We start from the raw sequence: 15,417 nt of genomic DNA, 5'->3' as shown, positions 1-15,417 counted from the left end.
TGTATAATGCATTCAAAGTCTGAAGCTGCTGACCAATTAAAATCTGTCTATAGCCCAGGGGCCAGACTTTGGATGCTCCTGATCTAGACTGTTAAACATGAGCTCTTGCTGGTTACTGATCATACTTCTTCTCCATCAGTCAGCATTAAACTTGTCAGCTTCATCACATATTCATATTAATCACATATAGCATCTCACTGTTGCCTTTTTATATGTGTAATAATGTTTTTTTTTATTTTTAGGTGTTTATAACATAAGTAATAAAACTAGTTATAAACCATTCATAAACCCTTTATAAGGGCAGTTTTGATGTACAGTAGTACTGAATATCTTTCGTTTTTACTTACAGTGTGCTATCATGAATATAGAGATAGTGGATGGAATTGAAAACTATATAATTTATTTGCTGTGATTTTGCTGCCTTAAATCTGCAGTGCAAAAGTTTCAAATCAGTTGCTGTATTAACAGTTTTTAATATTATATACGCAATAATAAATATACAGTGTGGTTTCAAACATTGCAGACTATTTCCTAAAAGGTATTTTAGATGTTTTTGTCAATATTTCAGGAATTCTGTGAGCAGAGAAGTTATTAAATGGTAAATAATATACTGTAACGAACTGTTAATATTTTTTGCCTTTAGATTAGATCTTAATGTTGAATTCTGGACATTATTTTCATGAATCATTCTATACATTTATTTGCAAGCAAACTGGTTTATATCATTGAAAACATTGATTTCAAATGGTGGTGTATGAGTATAGACTTTATATAGACTTTTTAAAGAGGGTGGGTGGCTTCCTTGCTACGCCCCTGTGAGGGAACATAATGATGCAGAGCAATCTGAAGGCATATCATACAGATGTTGGTGAGATTTCAATCTGAGCGCTAGTGTTTTGCTATCTTCAGATGGGGACTTGAGGAAATGTGATATTCACAGTTCATTTCCCTCGGAGCAATCACAAAAACTGTGGCGAGAGTACGTACGCCGTTCTGTGAAAGGAGGCAATGGCTTGGCTAACATTTACCTTCAGCAATAGTATTCTCTTCTTTCAGCATGGGAAATAGAGCCAATGAGGCTTTCAGCACAAAAAACAATCTAACAATGCAGGGGGAAAAACAACAAAATAAACATACAGATGAAACAAAGGCAAAAAAATATTTTGTTGAGCCAGTTTGATCCACATCAATCAAATCCAAAGCTCAGAAAGCAGAACAAGATCAATATTATCATGTTGTTCGATGGTTGCGATCAATGTTCCTCTTATTCTGAACTGTGATTTGTGAAGAGTTTGGAGCATATTTAACCTTTAATATGGAGCAGAGATGAGAGGGGCTGTCAGTGTTGTATGCCAAAGAAGGGATCAGAGGTTCAACACAGGGGTGAATTATTCAGGAGCCTTCTGGAGCTGTCCAGGCCTGTTTGGGGACTGCGCTGGTTGGAAGGAAACCATAGTGAGAAAGAGCTGGCCTGGAAACATATTTTATTGTCTGCGCAAAGTGAGGGGACTTCTTTTTTGTTTTTCTGAACTGTGGAACGAGGGCTTGGTGGGCTACGGTCTCCAACTTTGAGACTGGACAGGACAAGTTTATTTATATAGTATATTATATATACAAAGGCAAAAAGGAGTTTCCAAAAGGAAAAATAAAGACAAAGTGCTTAAGAGTGAAAAACAATAAAAATAAAGTGCTAAAAAGATGGAGTGCAGTAGCTTAAAGAAATAGAACAGATAATGGAAAAGACGCACTGAGGGCCTAAAAGCAAAATATGATACAAAAAAGGAAATTAAAAACAAACTGCTTAAGTGCTCTTAAAGTGAGCTAAATAAAGATAAATTGCAGAAAGAATAAAGTGCATGTCTTGAGCTCAATATGTTTTTAACCCTTTAAATGGTCAGGGCCCACCAGCAAGTTTTATTATACACTTCTGTAACCTAAGAATAGCTGAGCCAGTTTGCACTGAAGTCTCTGTAGTTACTGAATAAATACGATGTAATAATCCTGGAATGTGAGTGAGTTAATTTTGATTTTAAAATCACTACATTTGTTACAAAGATCTTCTGGCAGTTAGTTCCAGTTCTGTGCAGCAGCTAAATGTTGCTTCTCCATGTTCAGTTTGGACTATAGGCTCTACTAGTTGTCCTGTGTCCATGGATCTAAGAGATCTACTCAGTTGAACTGGATTAGTTTTACTAAGGTGCTGTAATTTGACTGATTACTGACAAGATCTGTGGCAAATCTGCAGTGTGTTTAGTTTACGAGTCTGCTAAGTAATAATTCTGGAGCGAATTACTTTCTATTATTTATCAAACCCAGATTGGTTTCAGTAATAGTAGTCCTGTTCAAATTAACCTCACAGCTTTATCATTAAGTTTAAAACAGGACTACTGTAATCTACATTTTTGTTGAAGGCCTAATTAGAAGGAAATGGAAAATTAAATATCTTAAATTGCCTCTCAAAAGGCAGTGCTGTTTTGTGGGCCAGTATTTAGCTAAGATAAATGAGCCCACTTTACCATCCTAATTGTTCTATCTGACACTGAGGAAGTTTTTGTTGTTTGTTTGGACTAATTTTAATCTTAAAGTTGCAGGAAACTTAAACTTGTATGGTATTGAAATTGAGCAGTATATTAAACTTTCAGCAAAGTATGCAAGTATAATAAAGCATGGTTTAAAAAACAAAGATTAGGCAAATCTATAACTATCCATAACTGCTGTTGAGCGTTATTCTTATATTCTAATGAGCGCACTTGATTGACAGCCCTCAGTCCAACACTCCCAGCCTGCTATACCACTGAAACAGATCTAAACACAACATGAGTAGGGAGAAATGAGTGAAGTGGGCTCTACATTTAACATCTTAAAGAGGATTTTTTTTTTAAAAAAAACCGCATAATTCTGCATAATTCAAACACTGAGATGTAAACAAGGTCAGTCAGAGTAGTTTGATGTGAGATGGTTCATTGCAGAGAAACTTACAGTTTTTTTTTTTACAGTGGTGGTGATAGGAACCAGGCATCACCATGTCTACAGCAAAGATATAGCCATTTTATTAACTATACAAAATCTCCAGTGAAGCTACACATGTCTTCTGAGTTCTCATATATAATGTTGAAAAGAAAGAGAGAAAAAATAAGGGACTATTTTGTCTTACAACACCCTGCATGTACCCCTGGATTTAAAAAAAAAATAATGTAAAGATCTCTCAAAAGTGAATGTCCCGGCTGTGACGGTTCAATCCAGGCTATCTGGGGTAATTTTGTGAGATTACACACATACATTATCCCATACGACTCCGCCAGTCATTCAGTCACTGACTCAGTCATTCAATCACTAACTTGAATCAATCAGTGAGTCATGAACTCCAGTCTTCCTGGAATGTTTTTTAAAGTAAGGGGCACATTAACCCTCCTAGGGTGTCCCATGCCGTATACAACTTGAAACACCTCTTCTTACTTTATGTTTAATGTTTTAAATGTCCAGAAGCTGCCAGCAGGTCCACACTTCTATTTCATACTTCTATAACCTAATAACTCAGCCAGTTCACATTGCAGTCCATGTACTTACAGGATAATAGACCCTAGGATGTGATAAACCAGGGATATTAAGGAATTAATTATTTCTTATTGCACTTGAAAAGAAGTGTAGATTCTAAACTTTCAGACACTGCATTCCAAAGCCTCGGCTGCAGCCCAAATAGGCTGCATTCTCAGCCACTCTGTCATAGTAGGCTGTTCCAAAGTGAAGGACCCTTTGTATACAGCCTAGAAATACAGCCTACAGAGTGTTTTCAGAATGATTTCAAGGACACAACAGATGTATCCTTCCAAGCCTGTGGTTACTAACAGTTCTCTGACGACATGAAGGAAATAAAAAGCAGCACCACGAAAATGGTGGAAAACTGAGCCATTGGAGCATGTATTAAAATGTAAGTTGTTCACGTACTTGAATTTGTCTTCGTTACCTTATAAAGTGTAAAATGACTGATTAAAGCATTCGTCCATATATCGTATTTTATTTAGAAGTATTTGGGTACACGTAGTTTATTGTACTACATAAGAACATCTCTATTTTCGTTAAGAAATAAATAAGCAACAAACACAAGGCAACAGACTCCATTTTCTCTCACCAGTTCCCTCACGAGTTTCGCGCTGCTCTGGTGACGTCACCACACAGCCTCGTTAGACTTTTCCATTTGTGTGACCAATAGGCTACTAAGGAGGAGTCTTCATAGGACAGTCCTACCAAGGCCCCTCACTACCAATGCCGCAGCCTAGGCTTTGGAACGCAGCTTGTGTCACATTTGTGCTTGCAAGATTTATGATGATTTGAATTTGATTAAAAGTTATTCTTATGCAGAAAGAAAAACAATCCTTTACATTATTGCCATGGTTTAACATCAAAACAAATGGAAAAAAGATGGATTTACAGATTTTAACCTGTTCACACTGAATGGAAATCAAATAAAATTTCAGTTATTACCTTACTAGCTATGTATATATTTACACATTTGCATAATTACATTTCTATAATTACATAATGCTTATATATAACAAAATGATAATGTCTCTAGACGTCTGAGACTTTGAATCAAAGGTTTTAGTGAAGAATTGACAGAAATGATTTGTGTGCCCATTCTAGTCCTGTGATCGTGCATGAAGATACAAAGATCAAATGGTAATTTATGCATTTTGGCTTCTTAGATGAAAAGCAAACAGTTCTATTTTCCCTGATTTGTAAGAATAGCCAATACTTTACTATACAATTCACTATTGTGAGAAACTGTCATCCAGAATTAGGACTTTTTTCCCCTCGACATATTCTATAGAAGCCATGTGTTATACTTAAGAGCTACTTAGTCACAATAAAACTTATGACTTTCTGTCTCATAATGATAACTTTCTATCTTAAAATAATAAGATCTCATAATATAAGGCCGTCAAAATTATTCAAAGAAACATTCTTAAAAAAAACAAACCTTTTTTTCAAAGACACATTAGGTGTAGCATATTTTGAGGAAACACCATAGAATAGCACATAAAAACATGACGTACGTGCTGCATTCAGTGTTGACAGGCAGCCTGGACAGTTTTCTTTGTAGTGTCAGATGAAAAGCTGCATTTCTGTAAGGATCTCAATGTATCTGTGAGTTGTAATCTCCTCAGCGCACATGTCTGAATGATAGCTTTCTGTTGATCCAGCTGGACAGTTTTCTTTTATGAGTAAATACGCTGAAAAGATGTTCAGGTTCTGTTCTATTTATTGACATGAAAGGTAGTGAAATTCCTGCTGCTGCTGGCCACGCAGTAGCCTATTATCTCTGGTCATTTAGAGAATGCTCTCATTTCGCCACAAACACCTAAACACATAGATGGATGTTTCCCCGACGACATTGGTTTTCATGCCGCTGGCGCAAAGAAACAGAAAAGTGTGGTCATTTCAGAAAAGAGCACCTGTATACAAGATCTTATTTCATATTACAGCTTATTTAGCATAAGCGATATGTAGATTGTATGGTTTCTCATTCAGAGACATTTTCATTTCCTGTCTTTCCTCTCTGTTGGCCAGCCAGCAAGGAGGTGAAAGGAAAGCTGGTGAAGTAGATATTAGTCCAGCTATCTTAGCCTCCATGAAGACATCTGGATCTGATACACTTTTTCAGTGGAATTGAGTGGAAATGAATCTGACTGATGGAGGTCAGCATGAATACGAGAAGAAGGGCTTCTTGAAAGTCGTAGCATTTCACGCTAGCATTTTCAGAGGGAATCTGCGCTTCACACAAGTGGACATCTGCTTTCAGATACATTCTTTTATGAGGAACTGCATGAGAAAATGAAAAAGTTGGAGAAAATTAGTGAAAATTATTTGGACATTGAAATGGGAATTCTGCATACATCAGTTGTAGAAATGTAACACAGTCATTCTGGTGGTTTAATTGTGGTTCATTGTCTTTACAGGAACCAGAGGTCTTGATGTTTACAATGCAATAAGAGCCATTTTAATTGCTATCCAAAATAACTAGTGAACCTACCCGTGCTGTTTTGTCTTATAATGCCCTTCATGTACCTCTCTGCAATTAAGTTCTTTATGTTTTTTAAATACAAATATCTCAAAACTTTCAGACAAAACAGTATATCAGGCATCAGGCAGCATATTCTAACTATTTCACATAATAAGTTCCTGTGAAGACATCAAACTCTTCAGACGTCTGGTTCCTATCACCACCACTGTGTACAACTCGGTAAGTTTCTCTAGAACGGAACATTTCACACCAAACCACTCTGAATGACTTTGTTTATGTTAATGATATAATTATGCAGAAAATTTGAAATATCAGTGGAAATCCTTGTATTTGTGTTTGATTGAATACTCTTTGCATTTCTGCAGAAACTAATGTTTCAGCTGTAAATTGATTCTTTGCTAATCCTGTTCAACTTGAAATGTCAGGGCTGTGTGGTGGCCTCAGAATGCCTCCTCTCTTCAGTGCTGGTTTGTTTTCCTTTATACCGGGATGCTGTTTCAGCTTTTTGATGATTAAGAGTTTTTTAATCAGTGAAACTGCTGCGAGTCTTAAAAGCTTGTTGTTAATCATCAAAACAGCAATGATCCTTATGAAACCTTTAAAATGAAACTTGAGTGTTGTTTGTCGGCCGTGTTTGATATTTAGTCACAGTGCCTTATTGAGCTGGGTTGTTGGCTTTAGTCATCTATTTGATTAAGTCATCATGTGTGTGTGACAGTGTGTGAGTAACCCATAAAGCTCACTTTCTCATCTGAGGGTCACGTTCTCTGTGCTCTGGTGGTGGTGTGATGGAAAGAGTTGTACTTTATTTCTTTGAGCTCAAAATGACTTGCACTTTGTGGGAGCACTTGGTTGGATTCACTTCACATTGTAATGAATTGCTCATATGCAAACACTGAGTCAGCTTCTTGAAAGCTTTTTTAATAAAACAAATGTTTAAGAGAGACACACTATATGGCTAAAAATGTGGACACTTGATTATCACACTTGTATGAGCTTATTGGACATTCCATTCCAAAACCGTGGGCATTAATAGAGAGTTGCCCCCTCTGCCCAGAGTTGTGGCTGTAACAGCCTCGATTCTTACGAGAAGACTTTCGACAAGATTTTGGACTGTCTGTGGAAATTTTATCCTTTTAGCCAAAAGAGCATTTGTGAGGTCTGGCACTGACATAGAAGTCCTGGCTCACAATCAGCATTCCAATTCATCCCAAAGGTGTTCAGTGGGGTTGAGGTCAGCGTTCTATGCAGGCCACTGGAGTTCCTCTACACCAAACTCTTCAAACCATGTCTTTATGGACCTCGCTTTGTGCACAGGGGCACAGTCATGCTGAAACAGGAAAGGGCGTTCTGCAAACTGTTGCCACGCAGTTGGAAGCACATAATAGTCTAAAATGGAAACTCATGGCTGGCGCAGTCTACCACTTTGTGGCTGAGCTGTTGTTGCTCCTAGACACCTTCATTTCACAATAATAGTGCATACAATAGCACATTCCTGGGGCAGAGCTAGCAGGAGGAAATTTCACAACTGATTTGTGGCGAAGGTGCTATGACAGTGCCATGTTTAAAGTCACTGAGCTCTTCAGTACAATCCAGTCTGTTTATGGAGATTGCATGGTTGTGTGCTTGATTTTATACTCCTCTTAGCAATAAGTGTGGCTGAAATACCTGAACTCAATAATTAGTAGGAGTGTCCACATACTTTTGGCCATATAGTGCACTTTAAGCTGCAGTTCATAAGAAAACATGCTAACATTTGGGGTCCGTGTTTTTTGGGCCACATATGAATGTCATACGCACAGGCTCAAAAAGAAGTCCGGCTTGATCAATGTTTAATTTCAGGTTTCAGCCATACATGTAAAAACATGTGGAAAAAACACTTCTTTACTTAATTTCTACTTGTGTCCCTATGGGGTTTCAGTAGTTTTTAGTACTAAGCAAACAGCGATTCACTTAAACATTTCTTCAGCCGTTCTAGATTAAACACAGAGATTTTAAGCTTCTAAAAGACATTCCATGAAGCTTGTGTCAGACATATTAGTGAGTTCTGGTATAAAGATGCTGCCGCTGTTTTCCGTTTCTAACAACTCATTCATTAGGCTGCAGCTCACATTCACTGTCAGTGATGTATCTGGGACTTTCACAAGGCCTAGAGTGACATTTTTACTCACAAAATTGGTCCTGTGTATTGGAACTCAACATTTGATTGGTTGATTCTTCTATCACTTTATAATTATGCTGATAGGTAATTTAATGCATTAGCACTTCTCTTCAGCTCTTGAAGTTCTAACCAGTAGGAAAGGTCACCACAATACAGTCATCCATGGTCATGTCATGGTTCCGGAAGATGGAACCGTGATCCCCCCCCTCACCCCAAACCCCAACCCATTGCCACTGCTGCTAGTGCAGCTTGTTGAGCTCTCATTACATTGCTAATGTAACAAAACTCATTTTTCATTTCACAGTTAACACTATAACACATTTAAATCATTCAATTATTATTCTGTTTGAAGTTATGGCAAGCTGTATACCATGTTCTTCTCTTTAGTGTTCCAAATTGTTGGTGATTTAATAAAACCCAGAATTTATTCCCTGTTTCTTCCTCATTTGCCACCCACCCCCCCTAAAACAAACAAAACAGAAGAAAAAAATGAGGTATGAACTGAACCATGGCTCAAAAATTGAAGTCTGAACCAAACCGCAGATTTGGAGAGATAATTTTGCAGTGGGCGTTTGAAAAATGTAACCCATTTGTTTCCATGCAGAACTTAACAATGAAACAAGAGCAGTACTGAAATACTTGCAGTTTAAATACAAGCATGCTTCTATTGAATTAAAAAAAGAACTAAAGTTACAGACTTGTATTTTTAAGTTAGGCCTTCTCTAAGCACCCTGAGGGGCTTTGATTTTTGGCCTCCAAAGACCCTTGTGCCCTGGGGCTTCAGAAGACTGTGATCCATCGTATATAGTCACACCTGGCCTAGTTTCAAAGACGTTTGATGATGGCTAATCACATGTCTGCATTGCTACAATAGTTCCTCACTCTCAATTACATAACATACATACTAGTATTTACCAAATTCATGGTGGTTACTGAATTAGAAGTCTTAAAATGAATAACTAAATGAAAAACATAGGATTCAAAGGGTTAAATATTAGTCCATGTCTCACCTATTTTATAATCATTTTTAGGTATCTTCATGAGCACCTGTAATGTGGACGTCCGCTGGTTTCCCTTCGACATCCAGAAGTGTGAGCTGAAATTCGGCTCGTGGACGTTTGACGGTTGGCTGCTGGACCTCCAGATGAGTGAGGCCGATATCTCCGGCTACATGCCCAATGGAGAGTGGGACCTCGTGGGTGAGTGGAGATGGAGAATGCTTTTTATCACTGAATACAAAATGTTCCGTCTAGAGGCAGGCTCAGAGACATGTTATGGTTGCACTCACTGGTGGAAATTGGAGATCAATACACCTCAACGATGAAACAACTCATTGAACAATGTCTCAACATAAAATCCATGTTTACTCAGTTGTTGAGCTGTTTACTTGATTGGAAAGTTATTATCTCAGCTCATTTGAGATTTTAGCTCTGACGGCTTAAAGACTTTTGATTTGCAGTACTTGGGCCAAGCTGGTACGAAAACTTTGTGGCCAATACTGATTTCAAGAAGTTACCAATTTAAATAACATACTGTCAGTCAATAGTTTTACATTTATACACATTTACATAAGATTTTGGACTTGATTTTTATTTTTACATTTATTTAACCAGCATAGTCACAATGAGATTAAAAAAATCTCTTTTAAAAGTGAACCTTGGTCCTGATATACTCTGATAAAATATGTATTTATATTTTATACTCCAAAATTTTTAGTTAAATAGTACTTTACTGACAGATATGCTTGTCAGTTCTCAGTGATCACACTTCTGAAAATCAAACAAACCCAGAATTCTTTGTGGTTTTGGTTTCTGTTAATTGTGTCTTATTTTTTGTTAGTTGTCTTCATAAATGTTAGGATACATTTTACACTTTTTGTTATTCTGACCATGATGGTGTTTTTATTCACTTGTTCAGCCTGTATTGCAGTGATATCATTAAAGACAAATTCTCTACAATTGATGTAAAACATGAAAACATGAACATCAATTGACATTGATAAAAATAGTCATGGTGGTTTGATCTGAAATGCTTCATTTTAGAGAAACTTGATGACTCAGATGTCTTTACAGTGGTGGTGATACGAACCTTGGGTGGCAATGTCTACAACACAAATACAGTCATTTCATTCACGATCAAAAATGACTAGTGACAAGAATTTTTGGACACAATTGGGCCTCACCACAACATATATGTATCCCTCTGCCATGACTGAGTTAAATAAATATATGTTTTAGGCCAAAACCTTCTCAAACCTATTGTAAAACAATATCTAAGGTATCAGGTGTATAAACCTTGTTAAAGTTTCAAAACGTAGCATTCACTCTTCAGTCCATACAGTCTACATAAGGTAACTAAACTGCACAGATAGTCTGTTTTGGTTGTTTTCGTGATGTCACGAAAACCAACACATTTATATACATCCACTTATTCAGCCTACAGCAGTTTAGCTCCGCCCATTCACACTGAAGTTATAAGGAGTGTTTCAGTACAGACTGATTTTTTTTAAATTAGGCACAATACTGGACAGCCAATCAGAATTGAGGTCATTTACATGTATCAGTCTTAAAAGCACAGTAACAAAAACTGGCTGTTTAATTCTAAGGGATAAAGAGTTTGGAAAATGGTCATGTAAAGTGAATAAACTGATTTTGCTATGTAAACCCAGAGGGAAAGAAAATAAAATACAAGAAAATTGTTGGTTATTGGCCCCTTATTCAGGGGGTGACTTTGCTCGGGGCTCCCAAGTTGCCCAACTGTTATTATTACTGATATTATTAGGTAGTCTAGGATGTTGCAGGAATGCCACAATGACAGTTAATTAGCTGTGATTATATGTAATATATTTGCCAATATAGTAATAAATAAAACCATCACCAACATCTACCTATAACAATACATCTATCAAGCTTTAATTTCCAGGCAACACTGTCAACTAGACATGTTGCAAAAATACAGCGCTTTGGTTTTATTACTGTGAATCATGTCTTGCTTTCCCAGTGCAGAGTCTGCTCAACCAATCAGTCTTGCTTCACACAGTTTTACTGTAACGCTGTACTGATTCAGTGCAGAACTAATGAAAGCAGCAATCGAGACTAAGCTGCATGCAAAATATGTTAAATATTTTTTTGTGTTTGCAATTTGTCTGAAATATTCTCAGCTCAGTTTTGCCTGAGGCATGTGCTTATGGTTCATGATATCCTGAGACATTAATTGACCCAGATATGTTTGTGTGTGGGTGTTAGAGACTTTTACAGTCCCCAGCACTTATGTTGTTTGACTCAGCTCATTGTTATTTTATTAATAATGTATTTAAGCAGGTTTAGTGGGACCTGATCAAAAGAATGAATGTGCCACAAGCCGTTCCCCCTGGAGTAAGCACAAATGTCGTGAGCCGTTTCCACTGGAGTAAGCACAAACGCATCGAGTATGACACCTGACTGAGGCTCCGCTGAGAATAGAGGATGCTCCTGCAAAGCAAAGGCTTCTTCCATACAGCACATAAAACCATCTGATCCACCCCATTACATTTAAGCCCACAATCATTCCTGCTGTATCTGATCTGCCAGGGGCCAATTTGATTATGTTCAATTGAATTAAGAGGCTAAGTGGAAGTCGATGAGGAAAAAACTCAAATACTGCACATCTCTGTCTCTCTTCTCATCTGCTAATCCAGTGTTTCCTAAAGCCCATCCTGGAGGCCCATCTGCACTTGAGGCGCATCATTAGCTTGTTATCAAATTATCAAAACATGAAACTTTGTGGCGCAGGTGGGTCTCAGGGACATATGTTGGGAAACACTGTGCTAATCCTTTTGTTGTATCATTCTTCAGTTCTTTTCTATGCTTTCATTTGACAAGCCAGCTGCCTTCTGTTATTGTCATCCCTCACTGAGCCTTCAGTTCCTTTGCTGCTTTCACCTCTTTTCCTGCCCTCACTTCTTAGCTAAATGTTAAAAATCCTATTTTCCCTTTAGTCCCCCCCTTTTTAGCCTCCTTCCACCATGATACGCTTGAGAAATTAGCAGTTGTTGAGGATTCGGCTCACAGGGCCATGGAAAATACCTCAGGGTGTAGTTCTACTTCTGGCTATAGAAAAGAGTCAAGATCAATGGTGCGCCTGTTAAGCTGAGAGGTCTGAGGGGACGTGAACAATTTAAGACCATCCATGGAGCAACACTAAGGCAGAACTCTGTGGGTATATAGACGACTACTCTGGAAGCAATCTAGGCTTCCACTGTGAGGCAAACCTGTCTTGTTTCCAGTAGAGTCTCACAATTATAAAATCAGTTTCACATACAAATTTAATAGTACTCTATAAGCCTATTTACACTTATAATTTTATAGATAACAACATTACAAATCAATATTTGCCATCTTAGCTCTGTTTGATGAATTGTAAGATATAGTTAGTTAATACAGCAGTTTTATGGCTTTGGTTTCAATGCACATTGTGGCACAAGTTAGAAAAACTGCTGTAGCTTTCTCAATATTTTTAATTGTTTTGAATAAAACAGCTTGAAATCGAAATTGTCCGTAGGCAGAGCTGTCTGTAGGGGTTGTGTTTATGTGCAGTGTGAGCACCCACGTTGTAGCATATCAGTTTTGGACAGTTTGACCAAATCATAGGTTTTGGCTGTACATGCTGTGCTATTCAATTGTGCAGTGTGAGTTCTCACCAAAGAACAAGATTTCTAAAATCACACAGTGTATGCCTGGCTTCATACTTGACCTTTATGGGTATACAATGGAAATACCAAGAATGTAATCTGCAGATTTTTGCTCCAAACATGTAATCAAATAATTTTTCCGCCATTCTGTGAGAAAAATAACATGAGGCACTCATGCTGTATTTGAATGCTTCTGCTACACTCAGACTCACCGTATTCCGCTGCGCTGCATCCTTCTGCTTGACATTGGTGGGCATTTCTATATTGTTTCTGTTAGTGAAATGAAGGAACCGTATGGAACATATCTGGGACAGCAGAACAGTCTCATAGGCTTTTTGCTGTTTTTTAATTGTTTTAATGTTACATAGAAGCTTACAGTGAGAGAAAAATATCATTCCTTATGTGCTATTATAATTTTCAGAATTCATCAGTCATCCACACGAGCTACTAGCAAGTAACCTTAGCACAGAGGCGCAGCCAAGGGGTGGCCAGTGCCTTCCTGGAATGAAGCATGGCCACTCTAGTTATGGAAACTGAGACAGTCAGCCAAAGCTCTTTTTTTTCTTAGCCGTGTGCCACCCCAGTAAGATTTCTGGGTCTTTCCTGGCCACTACATTCTAAATGTTCTGGCTGTTCTTCTACCATATTGCTCTGTATGATTCTAATTTTACCTTCCTGCTGTGTAAACTATGTAAATTACATCCAGTCAAACGTCTTTCCTTCATATTTTCACTGTCAGCAAGTATTTATAAATCCAGGACTTTTCTTCATGGTGAACCATCATGGAAAAAAGAAGAAGTCCCCTCTCTGCCTTCGGAGGATGGTTTATTTGTGCCATTTGTGATGAAGACTAGTCTACCCTTGCCCAATTGGCTAAATGCAATGCAGAGGATGGGCTTCTTTGCATTAAGTTGAAATTTTCTGAACTTTTTAGAGGCAGATTTTGCTGTGCTCTGCACCTGTCATGCATCATGTGGATCCAGTAGACCTCTCCATGGAATGAATAGGATGTGGCAATGCAAATTTGCGAATGGACGTGTAGACATAAGAATAGAAATGCCAGTCTGGCCTATTAAAGACCAGTTTCTTTAATGTTGCAGCCTTTGCTAACAGAAAGTAGTGGAAAGTGCTACTATGTTTCATTGAATACACACTGTGTGAGCTTAAAAAAAAGCCTAATGAAAATCAGCCAAAAACCAGCTTTCAGCCAGTTTGACTGCAGAGAATTCAGAATCTGACTTCTCTAACCTCTTCTCTAAACCTCTACTGGCCACATAATTCTTCATAAGACAGATACAAATCCGATTAGCATCTGTGCTGCTTTTCTCGCCTTACATGCAAATCTGCCAAATTCTCTTCTGGAATCTCTTGAGATGATGCCATGCCAAGACTGTGTTCCATGCAGTCATGTATTATACAAGAACTAAATGAAGGAACTGACTCCATTTGTTATGATGCTAACGGTTTAAAGGAGCAGTAGTTTTGTTCACAGTTAATTTTTACTAACAATGTAGTTTTACTTGGGAAGTTTGAAGATTACATATTGGGCATGAAGATACCGGTACATTTGATCAGCTGTGATGCATTTCAAACCACCCCCTGAAATGTAAATGTGACCTCTTTTTCTTTTGATCTTGTTTGTTATGAATTCAGTGACATTGTCCTTGCTAGTAACCACAGCTACAACATCTTGCCATGAATGTCAAGTTGATGTTTCAGCAGCTTTTCTCTGCTCCTTATCTTCAGGTGTGCCTGGCTCAAGGAACGAGATTTTCTATGACTGCTGTAAAGAGCCGTACCCAGACGTGACGTTCGTGGTGACCATCCGCAGACGAACGCTTTACTACGCCCTGAACCTCCTCATTCCCTGCGTGCTCCTCTCCTCTATGACCCTGCTTATCTTCCTGCTGCCTGCTGATTCTGGCGAAAAAATCTCACTGGGTAAGAGAAAGAAGAGAGGTTTAGAATTCTAACAGTGCTTTGCTCTATGACATGTTTGATGCTGTGATATTTATAAAGGTCCACTTTATGCAGTGACCAAAACAAATCAGAACTACTGTACTGTGCAAAAGTCAGGGACCCCCCTTCATTTATTTAATTTCCAGTCAAAACACCCATTAAGTACAAGGCGTTCATTTTTCAGGAGATATTTCTGAGAAAATTAGATACAAAATAATCCACTTGCAAGAGGGACATCAAAGGAAAATGAGTGCAAAAACATAACTTTGATATAAAAATGAAATCATGATGTTGCATTAACTTTTAACTTTTCATAATGTCAGTCAAAAAAAGTTAAAAATAGAAATAATGAATAGATATGGCTTAGAATTAGTTACTCTATATATTCTGTATATGCAAAGAACTTTGTTCTCTTTTTATGGATTGAAATTTAATACATACTTTTGTGCATTTTTGCATTTGCCTTTTTGGAATTTTGAACCAGTCTGTTCCACACTTAACATTATTTTTTCATACATATGACACCATTTAATTGCTTATACTGCTGGTAAACAGATGTAGCATAATCCTGAGCTCTAACAGTGCCAAAAATGGCACATGCTTTCA

The 15,417-nt window shown here is 37.7% G+C and overlaps 1 protein-coding gene across 1 annotated transcript in view; it reads left to right on the top strand.

Annotated features, from left to right (window-relative positions):
* The window catches only part of chrna11 (cholinergic receptor, nicotinic, alpha 11), a 64,381-nt gene that overhangs the window by 24,773 nt on the left and 24,191 nt on the right, over positions 1 to 15,417 (top strand). The window contains exons 6-7 of the mRNA XM_036567176.1: positions 9,215 to 9,382; positions 14,599 to 14,793. Of these exons, the coding sequence (XP_036423069.1) occupies positions 9,215 to 9,382; positions 14,599 to 14,793 (363 nt within the window). The remainder of the gene's footprint in view (positions 1 to 9,214; positions 9,383 to 14,598; positions 14,794 to 15,417) is intronic.

This window comes from Colossoma macropomum, unplaced genomic scaffold (genome assembly GCF_904425465.1).
Source record: "Colossoma macropomum unplaced genomic scaffold, Colossoma_macropomum, whole genome shotgun sequence".
In the NCBI taxonomy this organism is placed as follows: domain Eukaryota; kingdom Metazoa; phylum Chordata; class Actinopteri; order Characiformes; family Serrasalmidae; genus Colossoma; species Colossoma macropomum.
This window is presented reverse-complemented; position numbering and strand designations above follow the sequence as displayed.